The following is a 27,948-nucleotide window of genomic DNA, read 5'->3' on the forward strand; positions in this document are numbered from 1 at the left end:
AAATTGCATGTAACCAGTGATGGCAGCTTGAAACCAGGGCATCTCAGCTTATTCTGTCCGATCAGGCCCTGGGGAAGGAACTGCTAAAATGCTGTGAATTTATGAAGGCTTCTTCCTAAATGTCAGCCTCCCTGGATTTTTCCTTGAAATCTGTGTCCCCGAAACACAAAGACTGAAAAGGAGAGGGAAAACCGTCACCCTAATTGCTGTATTTTACTTGTTCGTATGTGCTCATCCAAAAAGTTATAAAACCTCAAACAGCAAATGATCGCACTCAGTATACTACAAAAAATCGTTTAGTCGTGCAGGAAAGCTTTTTTTAAGAAAAAAACCCCTTGATTTGTTGTAAAACCCATCTCTAGGAAAACCTGGCATCGTGTCGTTTAGAGATGGTCAGAAATTTGGGGTTTGGAAAAAAATCAGTGATTTTGTTGTTCTCAGTTAACATGGGTGAATTCTTTCATTTCAGAAATCATACCACTATATGGGATGTCCAGCTATATTACCAGGGAAGATCAGTACAGCAAACCACAGCACAAAAAACTCAAAGACAGGCAGATTGATCGCCAGAACCGTCTGAATAGCCCTCCTTCATCCATCTACAAAAGCCATATAGGCAGCTGCACGACTGTGTATAATGGTTATGCGAAGAGCCACAATGGAGCCAGCAGCGGGGGAGGCAGCGGCGGGGGGGCTCCAGCAGTGAAGAAGCCGGAGCGCAGAGCGAGAAGCAGCCCAAAGTCAAATGAACAAGACCCACATGGTAAAGACAGTTTTATTTATTTTTATTTCCTTTTTATTGCACCTTTTCGGCTTACGACCGCCAGTATATGGATCTAGTAACTATGCCAAAAACCACTACCACCCACACATAAAGACAGTGTTAATACAGTGTGAACTTAAATATAAATGTTGAGCTTGCTATACTATATTTGTTTTGTAAGATTAACTGGTTGCCTCCCCATCTTTCAAGACTATTCCCTAGTAGATGCAGCATCATTCTCTCTTTACCTGTTGGAAACAGAAATGCATTTTATGGGCAGGTTCTTGGTTTTATTTTGCTTTTCATACAGTCATCTCAGCACTTCACAAAAATCCTTACGGACAATTGAGCTATAAGCAAGACCTGACTACTAGGTGCCACTACTTTGCATCTCCTAGGTAAACGTAGTAAACTTACTAGAAAGTTTAGAGATGATTGTTGAAAAAACAAGTTTGGTTATGTGAAAGTTCAATGGAAGTGCAGTTAGTTGAAACAGAAGAAATTTGGAAAAAAATTGCTTCATCTTAGCCATTGGAATTAGTGGTCAAATAAATCTGCCTACTCTTGAAATAATTTTCTTCAATGTTTTCAAAGGCTTATTTAAAAAATTGAAACTTTACAATAAAACATTACGTCATTCATCTAATCAAATCTCATTATCACAAGCCATTCTGCACATAGCCAGTTCTACCTAAATTTAACTCAATAACTTGTTATAATCCATTATACCTTTCAGCCTTTCTCTTCTCCTCTGTCTCTTTGCTGACAGCTACAACTGCAACTGGCTGAACAAACTTTTAGGTTGTAAGGAAGCTTATATCTGGCACGTCTAGGATATTTATATGTAGCACACTTGGAAATCTCTTGTGTGAATTTATGCACATAACATAGTTTTTCCATTGTTTATCTGTTGTGTATATTTATTTGGCTGTGTACACTTACTTGTGAGATGTAACTGAAATAAATACTCATGAACAGTGACTTAATCAATAGCCGAAGGGGGAAAAAAGTACTGCTGGCATGATAAGGAAGGAGGATTTGCAGCTGTGCTTTGGGGTCTTTAGAATTAGCAAGGAGCTGTATTTGGGAACGCTTTAATCTAGGAAAATTAATCACTGCATTAGACTTCCTAATTTTTCTTGTCAATCAGCTTATACAACCATTAATATTCTTAATTAGGTTGTTTGGTTTTTTTTTTTAACTCTAGTCTGTGGTGGGATACATGAGGTGTGTGGAAGCACCTGCATGAAAGACCTGGAATAAAGTATAGTCTTAACAGCTAAACTGCAATACAGCTTCAGTGGGTACTGAGTCAGCCTGGATGATCACTTCGAAAGTAATGTAGATTTAATTTTAAAATATCTAGTTTAAGGGTTTCCTGCAACCTTTATGTTAGTCTAATTTTTCCTCTGGGAGTAGTCTGCTGTGCTCCAGCAGAAGAGCGTGAGCGCTCTTAAAATGCCAAGAAAATCAGTGAACTCAGAGCTACGGCGTGTCCAGTCTGTCAGCCAGAGAGGGCCTTAAATCTGGGAACAGCGAGTGATGGAGTCTTCCCCCAAACTGTGAAAAAGTCCGTAACAGGAGACCATGCAATTAAGTGTCAGTTATCCCACCCTCCTGATAAATCCAACTCAACAAATGAAGCCCTAAAATAAGCTGCCACTTGATATTTATAAGCTAATCATAGCTGCTGCTTTGTATTTACCTTCTCTGTTTCTTCTTGAATTATTTGGGGATTTATTGATTGATACCTGGCTAACACAGCCGTACCTGACACACATGGCCGTACAGGTAATTGGGGTGAGAGTTAAAAGCAACCTGGGAACAGCCGATAGTTTTGATTCACGCTGCTAAGCTGACAGTGTGTTTAGAATAGCCAAAAAAAGGAATGTGTCAGAAGAGAAGCAATAAGCAGCAAAGCTCTTTGAACTTGCACTTTTTGTGGATGTGTATCAATTCAAGCCTGCTAATAGTTAAAAAATTTCATGGTGCTGCGTGGCTGCTTCCAAAATTGCAGAATAGCGTGGAAAAACTATAAAATATATGTATATATATAAAAATACATAGAGAATGAGAGTCTGTATTTAGAAAACCACTTCGCCAAAAAACTCTTAAGAGGCAAGTAGGAATGTGTGGATTTGGAGTAAAACTTAGAGAAAGGTGAGGCAGAACTGGAGGTGGTGGGTTCGCTCGCATGAATTTCTTAATCGAGATTGTGATGTGTTTTATAGCGTATCATTTCATATCTGGTGGGGGGGGTGTGTGTTCGTGATGCTACGACTGCACTGAGGTTATTGCGGAGTACTGTAAGAGTAATGTTGAAGAAAATGTTCAATGTACTATGCAAGGAGAACTCTACTTTTTTCCCTGAAAAGGTATGACATAAATCACAGGATGTGAGGGATTTAAGTTAACAATGTACTTTTCCATCAAAATATACAGTCCTTGCATGTGTTACACCCATGACATTTGAGTAAGCGCTCAAGGAAAATTCCGCCATGTGTCAATAACTTACTGCCTTCTTCCAATAGTAAAAGAACCAGGGGGGGTTCCAAAAAGCTGACTCGGGAAGAAATGGGGTGATAGCATCATCAGTAGTGCTAAAACAAAGTGAGTAAATTACTCTGGAGTACTTTTGGTTCAGTCACCTGTTCAGTTGCGGATCCAGCATGTGCTCCTCTCTGCCACTCTGTACTCTGTACAGCACGATGGTATGTTAAAGATACGTTGGTACTTCTATTACACACCCTGATCCCAGGCTGGCCTGGTAGCATAGCATCAGGACCTTCTCTTAGCAGGGAAATTACAGTTTCAGAATAGGGATTTAAGTGCACTTCCTCTGGCCTTTTCCATTGACAGTATTGTGCCTTTGTGTTGGGAGGTGTATATAAAGGTTTCTAGTTATGCTGCATGCTGGAAGTGTGCCATTTTGAGGGGAAAAAAGGAAAATGATGGCTTATAATTGCCTTAAAAGTTAGCAATTACTGCTGTCGTAGGATGGCTGCTGTCTTGTCCAGGCAGAGGACTTGGAGGTGTGTTGAAGGGATTCTGATTTAAAATCCATACTGGAGCTTTTCTGCAGAGCTGTTTTAAAAACTGAATGGGAGAGCAGGGATCAAGGTTGGTTTTTAGCGTGGGTTTTCTTTTTTCATAAAGGAGCCTCGCCATGTAAAAAGAGCTGTAAGCGGAAATCCTGTCCCATTCATGCTGTCCTTTATGAATTTCAGTCTGAGTCACTTCCTTCTCAGGCACTCAGTGGTTCACTTCTTGGTCATGTAGTGATCTGGTAGCTTGAGAAGTTTTGCGTGTGGCTGCAAGTACTGTGGGAACATAAGCAGTTTTGAGCATTCTTACAATGCTTTTGCCTATTTGCTAATAAAACATCTTTTTTTTTTCTTCAAATCAGATAAAATCTTTTTTTTTTTTTTTTTTTAAATCCTTATTGATGTTTGAAGAACCTAAGATAACCAAAACTAAAACACTTCAAATGGGTAAAAGTAGAAAGCGGGAGATGGATTGTTATGTGCATCCTGTGCAGGAGCTGGGTGGGTGCTGGGAACTGGGTGCCAGAACAAACAGACCAAGCCTGGGTAGGGAGGCAGCTCCAGGAGGATCGCGTGCATCTTTATGTAAGCGTTTGTAAAGAATATTTTTTGTGGTGATTTGAGAAATGTGGCCCTGCTGGGTCAGAGCATGTAACCCAGTGGTCTGTTTTCAGCAGTTGTGATGGAGACAGTGCTGGGGGAGAGCGCCTGCAAGCCCAGCCCTGTCCTGTGCACCGGTCCCTGCTCCTCCGCCCGCATCCAGACCTGCTGGGCACGACAGAGGGTTTAGTCCTGCCTAGTCCTTTGGGTACCCACTTGTTGACCTGTTGTCTGTGAACTTGTCTAACTTTTTTTTGAAAAGCAGACGTGCTTTTCAGCTACCCAAAGTGAGCAAGGCTGACTTGGTGCCCACTTCACTTCTCTGAGCAGCTGGTTTCTTGCACGTGGAGTTGGCTCGTGTTATGTATGGAGAAGAGAGAAGAAAGATTGAAATTATTTAATAGTTCAAAGAGTTGTTTTAGACTATACATAGATCATAAACTTTTGTAGTACTGTTGTCATATGTATACAACCAGCTTAAAAACTCAAAGATGTTGCTTTCCTATCGTTGAGATTTTGTAAATATGATTTTGGGCACTGAAGCAGCCTTTCAGGTACTCCCAAAGGTGTGAAAACCATTGCCTCAGATGCCTCGTATTCCTGCCTGCGTTGCTGATGAACGTTTCTCAGGAGGTATGGCTAGCTCTACGTGCTCATTTCTTTGAGGTGAATGTGTCAGGAACACATGGAAAATGGGCTTAGCAAGAGAGCTTTCTAACTCTGGTGGTTTTAATTTGAAAACATTTTAGAAGTACTGCGATCGGCAAACCAGAAGTTCTGAGATGAAGAAGTAAGTTTGACGAGTATGGCCAGCCTGGGCTGATGCTCACAAAAACTAGTACGAGCCCGTGTCCCTGAGCTGTGTGGGTTACGTTCTGCAAGCTGTTAGTGCGTGATGCAGAGTGGATGGCGACGTATGAAAAAATAGAGCTGACGTATGAAAAAATGGAGCTGACGCTTTCCCGACACAACCCTATCCTGTTCTCCCTCTCTTCTTTATAACATTCAAATATATTTAGGAAAAGTGGTTTGGTTTGGTTTGTTTTGTTTTTTATTGTATCAAGTTTTTTTTAATCCAGAGCCTGTGAATTAAAGGGAAATTGAGGGAGCTGTGATTCAATGCAGACAGGAACCAGGCGAAGTTCCTCTACTTACTCATTCTAGATCCTGTCAATTCTTTCCTATTTTGGTCCTGAATCTGTTTTGCAAGCTTGTTGGGTTGTATTATGTATCTGTATCTGTATATCCTACAGATTTAAAAGCTTAAAAGAGTAGTTTCATCATTTTTGGTCCATATAATCAGAGAGGCTGAGAAACACTATGGCAATATATGTAATTCTATGTTCTTTTAGCCAGGAACTGGTGATTTCGTACATGCTAATGAAGACCTTTGTTATACCAATGTAGAAATGTTCTGCAGACAAAATTTATCATACGTGGTTCTTCTGCTGACATACAAAATACTCCTACATAAGTGCGGCTTCCTTGGTTTCCCTAAATGTATTTACTTCTGTAAAATAAGGAGATTTAACAAGATTGTCTCCTGAAGACAACCCATCAAAACTGACACAGGGATTTTATTAGTAACATGGAAAAAACCACTCTGAAGACTAAAATACATGTGTCAGGATATGTGAATTTTAGTATTATACCAGGTAATGAAATGTGAATCGTAATGTTTACTGGAAACAGAGACGTGTTGAATCTTGTGAGTATAGATCAGCATCAAATAGGAAATCTGAGGAGTATTACTGTTCCTACTGCATTTTTTTTAGTAGTTTCAGCAAATAACACTTGGCTGAATTGTTTAGACTTATATCTAATTAGAAATATATATTGTGTGTTGTGTGCATGCTGTTTTTCTTTAAGTTTTAGTAAGTGAAATAGGATGCATTAATTAGGGCACTAGTATGAACTTGAGAAACCACAATTAATTTGTGACATCAGGGAATTTCCAGTGTGATTCTTGTGCCTCGACCTTATCTCTCACATCATGACCGAGCTTGTGGGTTTTTTTTCTTTCTATTTGGAAATATGCCTACTTCTTAAGCATTCTTTATCTTTTGTATTTTGTCTAAAATAATAGGCTGTGAAATTTTTCATCCAGGCAGAAAACAAAATGTTTGAGTTTCAGATAGTTCTGATGTTAATGTGCTGATAATACACCTTTGTGTACCAGAGTCAACTCCATTAGCTGGGCCACACAGGTTCTATACTAAATATTTTAGCTAATAATCACATAAAGCAACCACTTAAGCTCTGTATAGACTGATAAATATATTAGAAACATATTGACATTGTGCAGAGTTCAAGCAAAATACGTTCCCAAGTTCATGTCAGTCTGTATATGTGCAAGAATTTATCCAAATCGGGCTTAATTTATGTCTTCAGCAAAAGAATTGCTGAGCTGTATATCCAGCATCACTGAGGAAGACACTGTGTTGAGGGAGAGAAACAAATCTGCCTTTCCTCTGCTGTCTTGAAACTTGACTTGCATCATGGGGCTTTGATGGAGAAAGGTAAAAGCTAAATATCGCAGCAGACCAGTGATACTGAAAAATAAGTCCATACCCAGTGCTAATGTGCTCCCTTCCTCAGCATTACTTTGCCCAGCTCCAAACCCAGCAGGGTTTTGCGTTGAGCTGCCTTTGGGTAGTTCCATCTAGTGCGTGTTGACCAACTCTTTCCCAGAAGTCCACTGTGTGCAAAATAATTTCCAGGAATTTACAAACCTATGAAAAATTGCATGTGAAATGTTGGGAGCATGGAGGTATTTTCCTGCTGCATCCATACTGCAGGAACAAACCCAAAGTTCATGAGAAGCCTGAATGCCATGGCAGTCCTGCCTTCTTTCACACTACATGGCTTCATTCCAGCAGAAGGCTGTTTAGTACTTCATTAGCAGAGAGTCCTGCAAGCTGGGCGGGCTAGGGCAGGGAAAGAGGAGATGCTCACACTCTATTTTTATGCACTTATCTTGAAAGACTAAAGAACCAGCTACATAATTTAGGCACCAGAAGTTGTTGATAAGAGATTATCTTCATCAACTGAATAGGAGCATCGCCTCTTAAGTTAATGGCACATATTCTTCCATCTTGAGTCTCAGCTAATTTTAAAGGTGAACATAAACATGTTGAACTTTGTTTCATCCAGACTTTTTGTAACTGGAAATGCAAACAAAACATGAGGGTAGCTGTGGATACGCGTCATGTGGTGTGGTTATAAGCTGCTCTGAGAGTTGGTCTCCTGGGCATCCATGGCTCTGAGGCACAAATGGGGCAAGAATGGGTGACCATGATTCTGGTTACGTTTTTTGGTCTCATCACAGAAGCTCAGACAAAATAAACCTCAGTCGAAGCTCCCTAGTCTTCGTAAGTGTGCTAGCTGGCTAGAAACACAACTCAAAGTCCACCTAGGAAAGTGTAGGGCATATCTAGTAAAGAGGTGGGAAATCTGGCTCCAGGGCTCTCCTTTGACCTATTGGTGACTTAAAAATCCTTTTGACAGTGGCTGGAATTTTTCCCACAGGCTGTTTTTCACAATCCTGATCAACCCCTGTAGACTCCCATATTCTTCTTCTCATCTGCTTTTGTCCCTCCCCTGTCTCATATTGCCAGCAGGATCTCCTCGGCGGGGGGAGCTGGATAAGCTATCTGCTCTGTGATTTATCAGGAAGTCAGTGCTGCATGACGTAAGGCACAGCCTCTTCCCCCCGAGGATCTTCATATTATCTCAAGAATTTGCAGCTTCTGCTGCAACTGACAGTCAAATCCAGAAGACTGAAATCTGAGACTTTTTCCTAGGAATTTACGTAATTTATAGATCTCCAACCAACAGAAAAAACACATCAAGGACATTTTCATCCTGCTTAAATGCTCAGTGGTTAAATCCCCGTGCTGGGGCGAAGAGTTACACAAAGGTCTCAGAGCTTCAGAGCAAGATAAACAGTGTATTCTCACCAGTTAAGAGGAGATAACATGGACCACCGACAAAGGAAGGGAACCATGTTTCCCTTATTTGGAAATATCTGGGACATTGAGCCAGGAGAGGGTATTTATACGGAAGAAGTAGAACACTTCCTCCCTCCGGAGTATAAAAAATAAAACACCTTTAAGTGTAATAATTTAATGAATAACCCTTATTTGTAGACCCAGATGTTCTGAACAATGTCTGTCTGTATATTCATCTGGGTTTGCAAAGGTGGTGAACTGAAATTTCATGTCCCGCTGAAGTTAATGGGGTTTGTTTACCTGCCTCTCCTAGGCTGTGCTTCAAAACCATCAGTTAGTTTTCCTTTTCTGAGGAAGGGTGGAATTTGATTTCTAAAGTTTTTGTGACCTTCAGTGTTATTTTCTTTTATATGTATGGGAGGGAAAAACCTTTATTTTCAGAAATGCAGGGTGATGCTTTGAGTAAGGCAATTAATTGAACAGACAGATGTTCTAAAATGAAGCAACAGTTTTGATTTTATCAAAGGTTTATTATACAAGATTTTGTCCTGAAGCTTGAATTTGGTTTTTTGTTTATTTTTTTTTCCTGTAAGGAGCTGGGCTTAGAAGCAGCTGCTTTGATTTACCGTGATTCATGTGACTTTTGCCTGAATTTCATCTCGGCAATGAAATCCAGATCGAGTTGAAATTCCTATAGCTTTGTTGAAGCCTTCGCTGTGAGCTGTAATCAAGTGGATATTTCTGTGGAATATTTTAAATATTTGGAAAGATTCTCAGTGGCAAAATTGGTTGTGTAAATATCCGAGATTGTATTTTGCCCTCGTCCCATACAGGACTGCTGATTGCACAGGCAGTTCTTCGAGCTCACTGGTAGTTAATTGGTACAGACATTATAGATCAGGTTTTTTAAACATTCTTGAGTGCACTCTTCACATCACAGGCATGGGAGGGCACAGATAACATCACGTCAGCCTTTCCTTCCTTTTCATTGTAGGAATTTAGTACCTGATCTTTATGAAATGCTCTGTTTAATATAATTCTAGCTCGTATAATTGTAGTTCATCATTCAGACTTGATGGCAAAACAGTTTAGGCTGGGATTAGTCAAGTAAGTTGATTGTCATCTGTCACGAGGAAGATAACTTATTTCTGTTCTGCTGTCAATCTGTAGGTGGTTGGGTTGATTTAAAGAGGGGAATGGGAGCTCTTCGTCTCCCCATCTCTGAGCTGTGGTGCCTGGGCTGAGTGGAAGGAAAAAGACGTTCTTTCTTTTTCTGGATTACTCTGATCTCCACCACCTCTCATTGCAATCTGATTATCTCGTGGTTTTCATCTGTAAAAAGAGGTCAATAATTTACATTGGTAACAGAAAAGCTAGGCTGGGGTTCATTCAAAAAATATTGTGACTCTGCAGCCATTCACTAGGTTGACAGTGAAAAATCCCAGGGCAGGCTCCATGAAAAATCTTTATATTTCAAGCATTATAACTTGGAGTGTTTGGTTTTTTTTTTTTCCTAAAAACAGACTTTTGAAAACATGCAGATGTTACAAGTAGTGCTTAGAAATAAAATTTCTGCTTTAATGTAAACGTTAAGGCAAAATCAAGAACAGTGAAAAGATGACACATTTTCTGCTTTTATCCTGTTTTAAAGCAATTTTTCCCTGCTTATTTTCTCAAAAAGAATGAATAGATCTCTCTGACTCTATTTCATAGTGAAATATTGGTGATCACCAAAATCTAGCATCCCCAAGCACTTTTCATTACCCGTGGTGGAATCTAAAGAAGGTATTTCTCCATTAATTCCTTCTTTGCTTCAGGCGAGGCTGAGGAGTTGGGACTGAGGGCAAAAATTTGGCTTGTAGTTGTTTTCTTAAAGTTGCTGAGACTATAATGGGCAGCCTTATGCCTTTGCATTGGGGAAGTGCTCTGCTGCCTTCATGTTGTTGTAGCAAACTCAGTGGCTTTGCAAGGTTCATTGCCAACGAGGTTGTTAATTTTGGCTGAGGGGCTCCGTTTAATCCCGACCAAGTTTGGAGCTCCTATGGAGTCTGTTTCGGCTGTGCTGTCTGATTGTTTTCCTGTGCAAATATGCAGTTTTGCAGGTTATTTTGCTAGTTTTGCGTTTGATCAGGAGAATGCTATTATTGTGTGTAACAGGCAGATTATCAAAGGCTTTTATTGGCCATTTTTCGTATGGTCATATTTTTGAAGGTCAAGAAAAAGTGAGTTCTGTTTTGGGTTCAAAACTGATGCCCTTGTCCCCCTGCATTGGAGACAGGATTTAAAGCCCTGGACTGGTGACACTGGAGACTTGTCAAAGTCTGTGTGTGATAGGGATTGTGCTTTCCACCTCAATTCTTAGAGGGTGTGGGAATCACTTCTGCCATGGGTGGACCTGCTGGCTGTATCAGCAGGGAGACCAGAGAGTGGTAGAGATGTGCCTGTACTGTCTGCTACTTCTCAAGCTGATGGTGGGATGCAACAGAGCCATCAGTGACCCGGTTGGGAAGAGAAGACAGTAATTTTTAGTGCTGTCAAACTTGTGCTTTTCATCATTGTAAGGAGAAGTCATGAGGCTCCTTTTGCTGTTTGTATTTGTGGTGCTCAGGCTCTCACTTCACCCGGCAGCCGAGAGTCAGTTGCTGTGATTGAAGGGAACCTTTTCTCTCCGAGAGGAAATCTTGCTTCTGTAAATGCTAGATAACGTCATTTCACAGCAGGCATCAGACGTCCTTTTGAGCCTCTGTTGAGGCCTTTCAATTGCTAAGCAGCGTGGGTGTCTTGGCCATGCAGTTGGCCATCCCCTCCTTCTGCCTTGGGCTGGAGAACCTGAAGGCCTTTTTGGTCATGTCACTTGTGGCAACCGGGTTAGTAATAATAGTAAGGTGGTGATCTTTGCAGAAGTTACTTCTTTTGAATGACCGCTTGGTTCATCAGGCTTGGAGGGCTGCCGGAGGCTGCTGTGCCAGATTGTACCCTGGCTTGTGAATACTGGAGAGAGTCCAAAGAAGGGCAGTGAAGCTTGTGAAGGGTCTAGAGCACAAGTCTTATGAGCAGTGGCTGAGGGAACTGAGGTTGTTTAGCCTGGAGAAAAGGAAGATGAGGGGAGACCTTATTGCTGTATTTAAGTACCTGAAAGGAGGTTGTAGCAAGGGAGGGTGCTAGTCTCTTCTCCCAGGTAAGAAGTGATAGAATGAGAGGAAATGGCCTCACGTTGTGCCAGGGCAGGTTTAGATTGGATATCAGGAAAAATTTCTTCACCAAAAGGATTATCAAGCACTGTAACAGGCTGCCCAGGGAAGTGGTGGAGTCACCATCCCTGGAGGGGTTTAAAAGCTGTGTAGATGTGGTGCTTAGGGATATGGTTTAGTGGTGGACTTGGTAGTGTTAGGTTAATGGTTGGACTTGATGATCTTAAAGGTCCCTTCCAACAAAAACGATTCTATGATTCTATAGTAACGAAGACCGGAGAGACAGGCGGTCACAGGCTAAGCGACAGGGAACGAGGAGAACCGAGAGATGGAAAGCATGAAGCAGGACACAAGTGAAAGGAATTAAGAGCAAGGCAATGCCATGCATCCCAACTATCATAAAAAAACAAGAGAGGTTTGAAGAACTTCATTGTACCGAGGAAAAGATTAGTGTTTGTTGGCAAAGTTTGTAGCGGGAATGAAACATCAGGTTTTTACCTGGAAAGTGGGAGTCAAGAGCTCCAGGAACATTTTAGGGGGCCTTTCAGGCTCCTTGTCAAATCAAAAGAATTTCTTGTTGTTAGAAATGAGAGGTGTTAATGGCAACTGCAGGTAGACCACTTACAAACTTCTAAAAGAATAGGTAGAAAAATGTTTTGCAAAGATGTGTCAAATATATGTAGCTCCTATAAATCCAACCACATCAGAAATGATAGAGGAAAGGAAGAAAGTCAAGAAAGAAAAGGAGAGGTAATGTTTGTTTGAAACAAATAGTCTAACTTACATTATAACAGTTCTCTCAGCAATCCTTAGGCACCTTTTGGCACCTTAAAGAAGGTGCAGGAATGGACAACGATTGAATAAATAATTCCTTAATTGGAAAGGATTGATTATGTATCTTTTTTTTTAACCGTTTACTTCAGCCTCATGGTATCGCGCTTGGTGAACTGCAGTGGGCTATGGGGTAGTGATATCTAATGCTCATATAGAAGGGACAAGACTAGAGAAGAAAAACTTATTTTTGAAGTCTGTCAGTATGATCTGACTAGTGGCATTGAGCTGCTGCCCTTTCTGGTGCAAATTCAGTGTGCAGCCCATGGAGCAGCACTGTACGTCCCTCCTGGGCCAAAAGGTGAGCCTGCCTTATCTCTGAGCTGATAAGGGAGCGCTTTAGATCAAGCTGGAGAGGCTCAAGATTTTTAGCCACAAAGATTCAACCATATTATTAGCTGCCACACATATGAGGGTTTGCCAGAATGACGAGGAATGACCGTGTAGTGCATCTCCACCTGCCTCGCACACGTGGCTGCTTGCCTGCCTGCTCAACCAGGAGGTTTTGCCTGTGCCAACACAACTTAGAAGAGCGCTTTTAAATTGAAGCCTGTAGCATTGAAATTATGCTAATAAAAATCAACACAGTTTTAAATAGCTATTCTTGGTTAGCTACTTTTGTGTGAATCAGCTGTGTGCCATCTTTAAAAGTGTCCTTGACAAAAAGACGGAGGGGTGGCCACTGCCCGTGGCAGCCTGTGTAGTCAACCTGTGTTTATCTGCAAAGCTTTTGCTGTCTTCTCAAACCCACGTAGCGTGCAGGCTGCTGTTACAGAACAGCAAAAGGAAAGCTGCCGAAAATAAAAAAAAAAAAATTATTTTGACACAGAAAATAAGCTAAAGAAAGTCAAAAGTACTCAAGAGAGCACTCCAAGAAGAGGTCCTGTGTGTGAGCGGTTTGTTGTTCCAGCAGATTCAGCTTGGGCTTTCTCTGTGGGTTATGTCATTGTTTAATTTGGTGTTCCTTCAAAACCAGCCAGCTGTGGCCATATGCAGCGCGTTGCCTCCCTTATCTTCTTTGTGAGATGTACAAAGCACTTTCTTAAGATGCAAAATGTATGTGATGGAGATGGGGGGTTGCTGTGTTTTGCTAAGAAAGCCCTTTTCTGCCTTCTGATGGACCAACTGCGTGTTCACAGTAGGAATTCACTCAGATCTTTAGCCAATAAAGCAGGAGTTGTTATTGCTGTCTTCCAGCAGTAGCAGCAAAGAAGCAGAGAAAAACAAACCCAACATGTCACTTACACTCCGTTTGTCCCTTGCATCCAGCATTTCGTTTTCCTTGTAGGTTATTACTGATCTTATTTTCCTTGCTCCATCCCAACAAAAAATATACATCAAAACAAAAGTGACTTCATTATGTACATCTGAGTGCTTCCACATCTGCTTGGTGTGAAAACATCTGATGCTTATCCATGCGATAGCAGGTATCTCTTGTTAAAGAAGGATGGCTTGAAGCGGAGAGACAAACCATGTGATGGGAATTTGCACTCCAGGTATTTTGGAGTATCCTGAGCTGTTGGCAGTGGGATTCTGAAGCAGTTGATGTAAAATTGTCAGGTTAGTAGACATGGACTATGGCCAGGACATCTCTGAAACACGTGATGAAATTCATGCCTAAATGACAGTGGTGTTGAGGCAGAGACTTCAGTTATCCTTTATGTGCCAGTGAGTCGGGATGGCTAGAGATTTATTTTTTTTTTTTGTATTTGAGATCTGAAAATGTACATTTCTGAGGTTTGTGCAGGGGTTTCGTTTTCTTTGCCTTCAGTTATTTAGGGAGTGGCTTGATTTTTTGCTGCCTACATATGATTTGGTCTTTAAGGTCAAATACTGAAAGATAAGCTCATAAGCATCAAGTAAGGCATTTTAGCAGGAGGATTAAGATGGCAACAGTGGGAAGGCTCTGAGAAATGGAAGACTTCTGTGAGATGCTCATGCACAGCGATTTTTTAAGAATTAGAACATGTTTCAATGGTTGGATCTTTTCTTGAAGCTGGATAACATCAATCTCTATCTCAGACTTGGGAGCTGCCATTGTGTTTTATCACTAGTGTTTTTATTAGCTTTCATGTAATAAGCAGGAATTTGAAATATTTAATATTTAGAAATCAACATATTTGAAGGCTTAATTAATAATCATACTTAGTGTGTTATTTTAGCATGGTGCGATTGACTGTTTCGAATATAAGTATTTCTTTCACAAGTTTTTGATTCTGAAGAACTCCTCGGTTTTGCCCGTTGTGGAAGCAGTGCTGAGAAGAGCTGCATAAAGCACCGTGTGTTCAGGGTGACACGGGATTTGTTCTTCTCAGTATTATACCCGTCAGCCAGCACATAGCCTTGTCGTTCATCCGTGACCCTGCTCTGCGCTGGACTGCCTCCCTGACAAGCTGGAAAGATGCATCAAATTGTGTTAGGCAGGAATCTGTCCTAGGTCTGGTTTTATTCAATATTTTCATTAAGGAGTTGAAGGATGGAATAAGGATTGATTCTTATTAAATTATAGTCCATATCAGGGTCTGATAGGGTTGAGAGTGCTTGGTGGGTTAAGGAGGAGGGAAGGAGGACATGACAAGAGGAGAACTTAAATGGCCTTGAAAGTTTGATCAAGACAAGAGCAAAGTATTACATTTTAGCCAGCCTTTCTCAAACCTGCATTTTTTTTTTCTGAGTAATAGTTCCGCACAGTAGTATAGTAGGTATAGTAGGCTACAAAAACCAAGAGTCAGGTTACTCTGTATAGACAAAGAGAAGAAGAAATCTCAAAGCAAGCTCTGTGAATGTGTATGTCGCTCCTTACTTGATGCTGCTGGGGCCTCGGCTGGAGTGGGGTGGCCAGGGCTGGTACCACATCTTCAGAAGGATGGAGACCAATTTAAAAAGCATTCCAGAGGACAGCAGTAAGCGGGATCTGCTAAATTCTGCTGATCTGGTAAATACAGTCTATGAAAGAAATGAGCTTGTTTCATTTAAAGAGGAAAAAATGCCCTCAAGTATGTGAAAGGTTATAACGACAACAGTGGTGATGAAATCATCCATGGTGGGTGTGCAGGAAAGAAGAAAGAGGTTTAAGTTGCAGCAGGGAAAGTTGAGGAGATAATCTTCCCAGTGATGAGGAGAGGTAGATACTGTGGTAGATTGCGTAGCCAAGGAAGTTTTGAGATTGTCACAATCATGGGACAGGAGGTTATTTATTTAATTTTTATTTATTTTTTTAAAAAATGGGCTAGGCAGACGTGTCTCAGGAATGGTTGAGGTCTAGATGATCGTGTTTCAGCGTAGGAGGATGGACTCGATGACCGCGCCACATCGCCTCTCGTCCTGGTTTCTGTGACTCAGCTGCAGTGTGGCATCTGTAGTTTTAGGTTTATTCTTGTACAAGAAGTTTTTTAATGTGTATTTCTACAATTCTCTGAAATTAAAAAGTCTGTACGTGTTCTTCTCTGTGTCTTAAGCTTTGACACCAGCAGGCAGCTCACAAAGGAGCTGGGCTGTGTTTTGAAGAGTTCATTCTCTTGTGGATTGTAGGTTGTGCTGTACGTGACCGATAGAAGATCTTTCCTAGCATTAAGGCCGGTCACAGCCCCAATAAATCTGGAACAAATTCTGAGAAAGCATGTCATGTTATGACTGGCATATCTGTGAGCGTGGAGCTCTGCTTAAGAATTAGCCTAAAAGTTTGCAAAGTGCTTGTGCTGATGTCATTCCTTTGGAATGGAAAGGCTGTTGAAACAGTAAATACTTTCTGTGGCCAGAAGCTAAGTCTTGAGCTGGACCTTTTCCTCTCTGCAAAGGAAAGAATGCAGAACAAACCTAAAATCTGTATCTGCAGTGGGAAAAATCTTAATTAATTTAGAGCTTTTAGCTATTTCAAACTATTTACATACACAGCTGCTGTTCATGCGAACATGAAAACTGTTCATGGAAACTTCAAACTTACCTTAAAATGACAAGTAATTTTTTTTCCTGTTTTTTAAAGCTGTGCTTGGTGTTCAAAAGTGTGGTTGGAAGGTCTGAAAATTATATTTGTACTGTACGTGCAGAAAGGAACATAGAGGCAGGCTAACAGGAGCATATAATAAAAGGCTTTAGTTCAGCAAGACTTAACATTGAAACCCTGTTAGCACCAAACAGCTGCTGGGAAAGATTTGATTTTTAGGGGCATTTATTCTTGGTTGTATCTGTGGGGTTTTGGTTATGACCCAAAACTCTGGGGGAAAAAAAGGAGACATGACCAAAATACAAACTTAGATGTGGTGCAGGTCTTACAGCTGGCTTCCCTGCTACGAAAGGTTAGTCTGAAATGTTGGATCCAAATAACCCACAGCCCGGGAATGAGAACCTAGTGCTGTAGCTTGGGACAGCTGTAACATCTATGAGACACTGAGATCTACAGGATAACTCAGCTTTTTGTACTGTCCCTCAGAGGACCCCATTGAGCCTTCACAAGGAATTCATCCCCGCCCCCAGCTTCCTCCTAGGAGGAAGAGTTTTGCCATGACAGATGTGGGGAACAGATGTCGAGAGGAAAAGTTATAACAGGACAATGACCCAGAGTGTTAGTTGGGCCCTTCCTTGACGTAACTGAACTTCTGTTCCCGGCGGCAAAGAAAGCAAGCAGCGTGTCAGCTGCATGTCTCTGCAAGCCCCGGTGTTAATGTAGGGGGGTTGACATACAGAGCTTTAATTGATTGTGTCAGATCAATTAGCTGAGGGAGAGAGAGAGGGAAGGGAGAAAGCTTTAAAAGCAGATCAGCTGTCTGTTATTCAAGGACAGTTAGTGCTAAGTAGGGGAATCATGCCCAGCCACCCACCACCTTTCCCAGGCAGTTGTACGTAATTTTTTCTGAATTCTAGTCTCCTGTTTTACATCAACCTTTCCTTCCTCCTGTTCTTCCCCACCTTTCTACTACAGCATCTGTGATGTCTGGGAGATGCTCACGCTCCTCGTCCCTAATTGCTCCAGTGAGCTTGTCTAGCAGAAGAGTCCTCAGTGGCTGATGAGTAACAATAATAATGAGCTGGGAAAAAAGGCTTTTCACCAATTCTGTATTATCAGGGTAGAGCATATAAGCATTCCCCCCCGCCATCGTTTTCTGTTTCAGAAGGATTTCTGCTCTTTTTTTGACTTGAGAGAAAGATGTTGAGCTAGACAATGTGTTATGAGAGAGGTTGGCAGGTAAGACCAGCTTCCTGCTGAGGGAGGGATTCATGGCAGGTCTTGTTCTCCTTAACTTAGTCTAGCTCAGGAGACTGTGAATAATTAAGTTTATTACTGAAAGGAGATCAACCGTCCATAGAAGACTGAGAATTTTTTATGGCTCTTGAAATGGGAAACTAAGTATTTGAAATACTATAAGAAGGTGACAGATCTGTGAGCTACTTTCTGTCTCCCAGAAAGGTTGGCTTCTATTTTATTAACAAGTTTTTCCATGGGGCAGTTTTGCGCCCTTTTTTTTCTAGCTTTCAGACAGAGGTTGGGCTTGATGACCTCCCCTGCAGTCCCCTTCCAACCTGAGCTATTCTCTGCTGTAATTATAGACATCACTCGTGCGTATTTATTGCTTTCTGTCTTTAATTTGTCATTTGTTCTATTTTCACAGGGCGTTACCTATTATTCGTGGAGGTTTTTGGTTTTAATTCAGTGCAGGGCTCTAAGGCACACGCTGTCCTTTCCATATGGTACAGTGATTTCGAAGCTTGTGATGAAAGGGCACTTCTTCATATAGACTTTTCTTTCTTTGCTGTTGTTCATGTGAAATGACTTATGGCATTAGCAAATCAATGACATGGGATACACGGGCTCCATATGCATGAAGTGGTTGGTGTCTGCGCCGTGTGTGCAAGTGTTCACTTGCACCTGCCCATCCCATGTGTGAACACTCGGGAGGTTCAGCATGGGGGATCTCTGTCATGGTTGGTCAGCGTATGTGGATCATCTGATACATCTTGTTCTTTAGAAAATGTGATGCAGCGCCCATCCATATCTGTATTATTCATCAACTTTAAATTCTTTTTTTTCCACTCACATTGTCACCTTAGGTCTGTATGTATCCCATTCCCTCTCTCTCCCTCTCCCCAAAATCTTTGAAGAAGACTCCTCTTCTTCCACCACCAGCTTGTCTATACAAACTTGTGGTGACATCGATATCCACATTGTCCACATAAATGTCCACATGTCCTTAATGACATACTTTTGACATTACTCAAAGCTTCAGTGTATCTGGTACTCAGAGCCTTCTCCTTGTGAACAAGCTACATACTTGGGGAGCTAATATAAAAATCTTCCTTAGTAGGACTCTTCATTGAGAAGTCTGATTGAAGTAATTGGGGAGTTTTATTATTTATTTGCTGTATATACCCAGCTCCCTGAGGTCTTAAAGTCAGTTCCTGTATTTGGAGCAGCTTGAACCTTCAGCCCTGACCTGCAAGGGTCAGAGGACTTAGTTACTGTACAAAGCGATCATTTTTCACGGGAGAGGGAAGTGAGATTTTCTTTGGGCTTCAGGGTTTGTTTTCCTCTCCTGCTCAATGTGACACAGATAGCATCCTTGCTAGAAAGCAGAGAGAGGAGAGAAAATTCAGTCCACATGTTCGGGATTTAAGGTTGAGAATGATTCACGTTTAGCTTCTGGGGGTTGTAATTAGGGGTGACATAATAACCATAAACTTTCAATAAAATAGTAGCAGCATTTTTGTTACACTCTGTAGCTGCAGAAGCTGCTTCTGATTAGCATCCCTTCGAGATAAGCCTACAGGACCTCCGTGGTTTCCAGATGTGGATCCAGGCTTTTGTGGCGCAGTCCTTCTGTACTGATGCTGAAGGGAACCCTGAATTCTGAAACACCCCAAACCCTGATGACATTTTCACCTGGATCAGCATCCCAACCTTTTCCTTAGCCGTTTTAGACTGTCTGTGTAGTTTTCAAGTCAGTATTTTCTTATGCTGGCTAAATCCTGCCAGTTTATACACTTTATAATACACTCTAAGGGTTATCTACTATGGAAAAAAACAATCATGCTGTCCTCCTCTTCTCCTGAATTATTACTACTCCTTTCTTTTCCAAGTGGCTGAGACTAAAAGGAATCCAGGAATGCTTGGAGCAGGAGATCTGTCATTCCCACTCCACACCAAGGTGCATTCTTGTAGGGAGAGATGGGCATTTACACTGGAGTTCTGCCATCAGCAGTCAGCCAATTCTATTTTTTTGGCAGACGAGCACATGGAATTTTTAAAAAGAAGATGTACTTTTTTAAAGCAGGTCACAGACAAAAATAAAGACACATTCTTGGGCTACGAGAAGTAGGTCAGGCTTTGGGGGAATCATTTGCGAAAGCTGTTGATCTGATCTTACCAGTTTTTCTTTATTATTATTTTTTGCTTCCTGTGCCAAATTCACGTGCTTTTTATAAAGAGGTCCTGCTCCTTTTGCCTTTGGTGCGATGTATTCTTCTGCTTTGGCTAGCAAACTTTTTACATTAACATTTAAAGGAAAAAAAAAAAACAGAAAAAATATGTTCCTAGTTTTCCATTAGAGAATACTGTAGTGGAAAGTGAGGCCTCTCTGTGCTGCAGTCCAAAAGGAATAAAGCTGCTTTGTGTCACCTCATTACTCTTAAGCTGATGTTTCACCTCAAGACTTTCTGGGGGGGAGGATGGGGGAAAGGCTGATTCCACTGCTGAGATGATCGCCTCAGCAGCACCTTCTGTGCTCAATTAATGTGTCTAATTTAGAGGCAGTGTTTCGCACCCCATTGTTTGTGGAGGACACCTCTACAAATAATCCCACCTTGCTGAATATCTGCAGTTACCGGAAGGTTTCATGCCCTCCTTTTTCTCTTTTATAATTTTTTAATATTAAGCCATGTAACTGCATACCTTAAATTCACGAGAGCAAAACAGCTGATCTTTCAACGGGTAATCTTTCTCTCTCTCCTTTATTGACAAATTCCTGAAGATCTATTGACATAGCTGACATTTTTGTTTAATTTTGGTCATTTATTTTTCTTCCTATTTCCACATTCTCTATTTTACAGAATTTGATTCCGAAACAAAAAGGGTTCAAGACATTCTTTCTGGAATGGAGAAACCACAGGTATGTGATCCTAAATTACCCCCCACACCAAAAAAATAGCCAATGTGATAAGTAGGTTGTGTCACAACATACTGGTGATTTCCCAGGGGAGCACCTCTGAATTTTTTCCTTAATAGATTGTTGCCTCTATATATCTAACTCATTTTACTGGGATACAGTCAGTGGGAATGAATTTGAAGCATCTATTGTGTTTGTGGGTATTTGTGGGCTCTGCCCACTGCAGGAATCGCACCAGCCGCCTGTTGCCAGAGGAGAACTCCCAGTATTCATACTGCGAAGGGGAGCCCAGCGCACGGGGGTGATTTACATAGCTCCTACCATCTGTCCCTTGGGTTTCATTTTATTTGGCATGTGCAATTTATGTCTGTAATGATGATTAAATTAATCTAATTCTATTATTCAGTGGCAATTACTATATTCTTAAGTTTGAGCCATAAAAGCACATGAATTGTAATGGAAATTGAATCACCATGCTGGGTGTGACCACAGTCTGGTAAGGTTATTAATAAATCTGGTTGTAAGCCCTTTGAATGCGAGGTTTTTTGTAGTTTGGTGTGTCAAATGAAAACCAGAAGGGTGTTGTGGATCTAAATGAATGGTCTAAACAAGCACTTGAAGCAGCAGTCACGAGGCAGATGGAGACGGCCGTGCTTTGGGAGTTTTGCCTCCTTTGCTGTGTCAGGGCTTGAGCCTTTCTCTGTCCAGCTGGAGAGCTAGTAAACAAATAAGCAAATAAAAAAAATGAACAGTTGGAAAGCTCATCTACAGACTAGGTTCAGTAGTAGCTGGATAGGTGCTGATATAAAGAGATTCTGCAGTGGGAGCGTGAAGGGGTGGCTGTTCCTTTGCTGCAGAAGTGGCAGAGCTCAGGGAGGGACAGGCGTGAGCACGGGCTGGGTTTTTATTCTTAGGATCTGTTCTCTTGGATGCTTTTCTTCTGAGTAAATACAAAAGGTGTTCAGTCTTAAATCGCTCCATCAGTAGGTGTTGGATCCTACTGTCATGGCATCTACAAGAGCAGGTTCAAAGCCAGCCAGAATCTAAACCAGACCTGCAGAGATGATAAATACTGGGGGGCTACAGCCGGAGTTTCTGTTTGCAAGAAGGAAAGTTGCTTTATTTCATGTAGAAACAAGTGACAACACTAAGGTGAAGACTTGAGAGAAGAGCTTCTGGGAGATCAGAAAGGAAGAAAGTGCACTTAGTACAGAATTAGGCTAGTTTATTGTACAGTGAGTCAATATTTTTGCATTGAGGCCTACTAGTGTCACTCATCTGGTGGAGTGCCGCAGCTAGATGCCTTTTACAAATATCCAGAGAGCTGACATGAAAAATGTGTTATTTCATACTTGTATCTATAGAGGTGAGGAGAGAAGCCCTTTGAGCAGTTTGTAGGATTCTGAGCTCTGTATAATTAGATTTACGGTAACCAGAGCATTTAAAGCCAGAGGGAAGAAAAAACCTAAAACCAGACAAAAATAATCTTCCTTGAATCACTTTAAAAATAGGATTTTTTTTAAAATCTGAAAGATGACAAACGCTAGATCAATAATAATGACGTTTAGTGAGAAGATGCTGAGGATTATCTGTTATTCTCTCTGTAACTTTAACATTTGTGAGTAATTAAACTCATAGGAGTCTCACAAACTAGTAGTCGCTATGAATGATTATGTGTGTGCGTAGTCAGTATTATGTCTGATAGAAATATATCGTATTGTGCTTAAATAGTCAGCTGGGTCATATTTCTTGGTGAGCCTTATGCATATATGAATGACAAATAAAACTATATATAGAAAAACAGTTGCGTAGAAAGAAATGACACAATTAAAACGAAGGGGCACAGGGCAGTAAGTCGGTGGCAAGCTGAGTGATGCGATGTCTGCAGCACACAGCCTTGATGTGTCCAAACGAGCAGCTCTCTCCACCATCTGAAGCCGTCTGAAGGGATTAGCCCTCTGAGCAACTCCCATAGGAGACTCCCCAGCCATGGTATCGCTTGGAGCCATCGTTAATGTACGCTTGCAGCCCAGAAGGCCAACCATATCCTGGGATGCATCAAAAGCGGCGTGGCCAGCAGGTCAAGGGAGGGGATTCTGCCCCTCTACTCTGCTCTCGTGAGATCCCCCCTGGAGTACTGTGTCCAGCTCTGGGGCCTCCAACATAAGAAGGACATGGAGCTGTTGGGGCGAGTCCAGAGGAGGCCACAAAGATGCTCAGAGGGCTGGAGCACCTCTGCTATGGAGACAGGCTGAGAGAGTTGGGGCTGTTCAGCCTGGAGAAGAGAAGGCTCCGGGGAGACCTTCTAGCACCTTCCAGTACCTGAAGGGGCTACAGGAAAGTGGGAGAGGGGCTTTTTACAAGGGCATGTAGTGACAGGACGAGGGGGAATGGTTTTAAACTGAAAGAGGGGAGATTTAGATTAGATATTAGGAAGAAATTCTTTCCTGTGAGGGTAGTGAGACACTGGCCCAGGTTGCCCAGAGGAGTTGTGGCTGCCCCCTCCCTGGCAGTGCTCAAGGCCAGGCTGGATGGGGCTTGGAGCAACCTGGTCTAGTGGAAGGTGACCCTGCCCATGGCAGGGGGATTGGAACGAGATGATCTTTAAGGTTCCTTCCAACCCAAACCATCCTGTGATTCTATGATTAATCTAGCTTGTCCACGTATCTCTGTGTGACAAAGCCTCTCTCACCTTTCCAAGTACAAAATACACACTTTTAAAATCATTAATTTATAAAAAGTCTATTTTCAATAGTAGATGTTGTTACCTGTTTGAGAAGTGCAGCCAAACTGTAAATTTAATCATAGTTTTATCCCTTTGACAGAAAGAATTTTAAAAGAAGCCTTTTGGTGTGTCGTCCCCCCCGCCCCCATGTTTTCGTTTAAACTCCAATATATTTTTGATTCACATTATTGCAGACAAAGTAGGCATTCTCTAAAACTGATACCTCGGTGAGGGAAGGGAAACTTGATTCTGGGTTTCCGCCGTGGCGGGGGGCAGCGTCGCGGCTGGCGAGAGTGAGGGGGCACGTCCCCTCCCACGGGGAGCAGCGGGGGAACGCTGCAGGGCCGTGGCGTCGGACCCCAAACATTAGTTTGACTTCCCCAAAGGCAGCCTGCTCCCGCTGACTTGCTCTGCAGCGAAACTCATATTTAATCATTGGGGTTTTTGCCTGAAATTGCAGGATTAGAGCCGTAGTTTAAAAGCAAAATCTCGACCCGGTAATAACCGTGAATTCATTTGACCCCCAAGTCTTTCAAACGTTGCCCTCGAGGGAGTAAATGAATGTTGCTTGCAGTGTAGTTCTCACACATACAATAAAACCCCAAACCACACGATGCCTGTGAATGCTAACCCGGAATTTGAAAGATAATGAAAGTTGTACAGAAACATTGTTCATTACCTGAAAGACGGGAAGGACCGATATTCATCAGTCTTGTAACCTTATTAAAGCAGTGCAGGAGTTGGGATTCTTTCCCAGGGGCTTTTATGAAATAATTATTTACACCACCGCGTTTTGATAGCATAGAAAGCAGGCATTTACTGTGTAAACTGAGAAGTTTTCAGAAACTAATTAACTGTGCTTTTCAGCAGACACACAAAACTCCTTGTGGGAGAATCTTTTGTTGGGTCTCAGCTAAAAGGCCAAGCCAGTCCTGCCCAAAGCCAGCACGGTAATTCTGGGGACAGGCGAGCAGGCTGGGGTGTAACTAGAAAGCAGCACAGAGGTTTACCTGCCCAGCCTATGAAGAGGTGCTCGAGCTGCTTATGTTTTGGGCGGATGGAATTAGAGCAACATTAATGAATAATAAACTGTTTTTTGCTTACAGCTAAGTATTTCTGTCTGCAAGTTCAGTAGTGACGTGAAGCCCACCATCGTGGTGTTAGCTGTGCTGTTCCTTACAGCATGGAAGTGAGCTGGTCCGGATCTGTTCAGCTGCTCGCTATCTATTGAAAGGTGCTTGTTTTCCCAGGTGTAAGCGGGAAAAGTTGGAGTTAAAGCTGCTGAGCTTGTTTGCGAACGCCTGCTTGTATTCTCAGCATATCACAACCCTATTTATTTAACTTACCCTTTTTCACAGCAGAGCTAGTGCTTCCTGCCCCAAGTAGGACTTCCTTAGTGAAGGTAAGTGGTGGCTTTGGCCATTGGATCAGATTTGAAGAGATACGCCTTTGGCTGACAGACGTGGTAGGATATGGAGCCTGCTGGGCGGCGAGCAGCAGATAAACCTATCTGTAGCCATACAAATAAACCCATTCTCAGTGCTCACGCTGACGTGCACAGCACTGTTCTGCTTCTGTACCCTGGGAGTGTATAGGTTTGTCTTTTCTAACTTTATCGTGCAGGCAGTGACCCCTCACTTGCTTTAGTGTGTACTCAGTGCAGCTAGGAATTGTATTTGATGATTTCTGGTGTTTGTTTTTAAACCTCCACCAGCAGTTACTGTGTATGTAACACCCGAGGCAGGCCAGCAGCCTCCCTGACCGCTCTATCAGTAAGGAGGTGATGGTGTAGCTGGAGCAGCTTAGCAGCTGGGTTTGGACTTTCATCCTCTGTGTGGAAGTGTCTGCACACTGACTTGAGAATAATAGTCTTAACAGTTCCTAGCAGTTAGTCTGTAAGATACTTTCTCTGATTTTAAGAAAGAGAAAGTATTTAAAAGACCTAACTTTTTACAGATTGCTAAAGTTCATGAAAGGCCGAAGTTTTTGCCATACACAGAATATATACGTGTGTCCTTGTGAGCAGTCATAGAGAAAAACATTTCAATAGAACATTGGCAGGATATCATGCCTCCAGCTCCAAGTCTGCCTGAACTTATGAAAAACAATTATGTAAGCATATTTCCATACTAAAAGAAACTGTGTGTTGATGGGCTGAGCTGGCATAGTAGTAATGTATGTTAAAAAAAAATAAAAAGTCTATTTGAATCTCACTATCCAGTTTTCTGATCAAAACATTATTTAAAATACAGACTTTTAGCTCTAAATATCTTTGTTACAATTTCATTCACATATGTGTGTATATATATCTGTCAAAAATTTAACTTACCTGTCTTATTTGAGCCATTCAATATTCTTATAAGCTATCTAATCCTGTCTCAGATTTCACTGGTCCAAGTTTTTGAAGTAAACGTTGATTTCATAGCATCAGAAAAATGTGACTAGAGCAAGAAATCCCATGAAAATTCATACAAGAATTTGCACGTTTGTATTTTTTACAAAAAAAGCTTGACGCTGCTTAAAACTTCTTGCCTTACAACTTGTTTTTCACATTAGGTTGAACAGAGGTTTTCTTTTTGGCCAGACTTAACTGTGCTGCTATAAATTAAAATCTTTAACTTTTGAGAGCATGGTGTTTAAGATGAGACATTTCATGGTGTCACCTACTTGTCAGTCTATTAAAAACAGATTTATGACTTGCTTAGAAAGAATCTGCTTGGTATGTGGGTATCACACACAACAGTCGCAGTGCTCTTCAGCTGGAGGCAGTGTGTTTCACGTGAGAAGTTAAATACTCTCTGTTATATAAAGATATCCAGAAGCCGGATTTGTGAACAAGCAGTCCCTGAAAGCTGATCGCTGATATTTCGTTAACAAATCATTTATGGGTAAGGTGTTTCAATTGTCTCAATAAAAATGTAGGAAATGTGTAACTAAGCACCTGCATCACTCATCTTACACCTTCTAAAATAACGTTTTGCTCTGTGTGTTGGAAAAATCTGTTAAAATGGTAGAACCAGTGAAATTTGATGCATAGAGAAATGTATAGAGTATAAAACCTTGTGCTTTGATTCCTCCTCATGGAAGCAAACTAAAAAAATATTCCTTACATTTTCACTACAATTAAGAAAGAAAAACATAGTCATTTTCGTTACAAAAAGTGGAGAGTTTGTGGCAGAGAGCTGGAGGCTGTGGAGGCTTTGAGGCTTCCCTGGGCTTCTTGCAGAAGGCGTGCATAAAAATGGTGTGCTGTCTTTCCGAGATAGCCAATGCCAGCATTGTTTTTTATTTCTTTTTCTTTTGAGACAGTGATGAAGGTGGAGGGGGATTTTTTTTTTCGTCTTTCTTGGCTTGATAACAGAAGGCTGTTCTCTGGGAAGCTGCTGTTCGGTACGTGCAGCTGATGAGCGATGCCTGCGGCACCGTGCCGCGGGCTCTCCTGGCGAGAAGGGCGATGCTAGGTCTGTGAGCTCAGTCAGCCTGCAGGTGTTTGGACCTGCGTTTCTAGAGTACAGCTGCACTGGTGGGGTGATAAAGTTGTTTTGGTGCAGGGGTTTGAGGTATTTTTTCCATGTTTTATTAAAAGAGAATCCTCACCCGTCTGCCATTGAGGTGTCACTGCGGAGCTGCACCCAGGGGTGCCCATAGATCACGCACGCAGTCATTCTCACAGGGCACAAAGTGATTGGTTTGCAATGTAATTTTTAATTGACAAGTTGGACTTCTCTTATGATTTTCCTTTACGCTTTTGAGCCAGCGTAATCTTGCAGATTGAATTGGGTTTTTCTACTTATTTGCAGTTGAATTCTTGCGGTTTCAGATTACAAGCAACAGGATGACTGAAAAAGCCATGCAAGTTTTATTAGCGAATCTCCCCAACAAAAGCTTTAGAAAAGTAATTGCGTACAAAACAATCTATAGGATAAAGTCTTTGTTCCGCTTAGTTCCACTTGCCTTCTCGTAATGGCCATGGCAGCAGGTACCTCTAGAATGGTGCGGGGCATCCTTGGCTGGGTGCTCAGTGATGAGCCAGCTCACTGCAGGGGGACGTGGGGACATCTCCCTGTGTTCCTCATCTCTTAGAGATTAGTTTATGCCATGAATCTGTACTTTTTTTGTGTTGTTGATGACCATTTCTGACACTTTTCACCTCTAGCTTGGAAATGTCCTTTTTACCAGCAATTGATTGTGAAGATGCAAGCAAAAAGCAGATACTTAGAGGGTAGTGTTTTTCTTGGAATTCAGAGTAACTGATGTTTCTTTTATAGGTTACAAATATTCAAGCAAGAACAGTTTTGCTTTCCTGGTCACCTCCCACCGGCCTTCTAAATGCAGATAGACACAACAATGGTTTGCCTTACACCTGTACCTACGAGGTTGCCTTATCAGATAAAGGGAAGGATGGAAAATACAAGATAATTTACAGGTAACAGCATTTACACTTGTGTTGCTCTCAGTCTATGTTTCTCTTACCTTTTCAGGGTGTATTTTGGTGCTCCCGTTAGTTGCACAGTAAAGGCACATTTGCAACACCCGGTCATAGCTCCCTCGCTGTCCCGTCAGCCCCCTTTGCTGGAGGAGCTTGCGGCGAGCTGGTTGAGTGCATGTCACAAGGTCCCTAATTGCCTTCCGGGGCACGTGGCAGATCTTGCGTACAATGCTGTCTTTCCTATGGCCAGTGAAAAGATTACTTTTTCTCTTATGCTAAATGTCAAAACCTTTCATGTACACCATGCAGGCAGGAGAGC

The 27,948-nt window shown here is 41.8% G+C and overlaps 1 protein-coding gene across 1 annotated transcript in view; it reads left to right on the forward strand.

The window, feature by feature from the left end:
• The window catches only part of FNDC3B (fibronectin type III domain containing 3B), a 203,536-nt gene that overhangs the window by 108,188 nt on the left and 67,400 nt on the right, over positions 1-27,948 (forward strand). The window contains exons 6-8 of the mRNA XM_068406683.1: positions 470-763; positions 20,420-20,478; positions 27,469-27,626. Of these exons, the coding sequence (XP_068262784.1) occupies positions 470-763; positions 20,420-20,478; positions 27,469-27,626 (511 nt within the window). The remainder of the gene's footprint in view (positions 1-469; positions 764-20,419; positions 20,479-27,468; positions 27,627-27,948) is intronic.

Source organism: Nyctibius grandis, chromosome 8 (assembly GCF_013368605.1).
Source record: "Nyctibius grandis isolate bNycGra1 chromosome 8, bNycGra1.pri, whole genome shotgun sequence".
Lineage (NCBI taxonomy): Eukaryota > Metazoa > Chordata > Aves > Nyctibiiformes > Nyctibiidae > Nyctibius > Nyctibius grandis.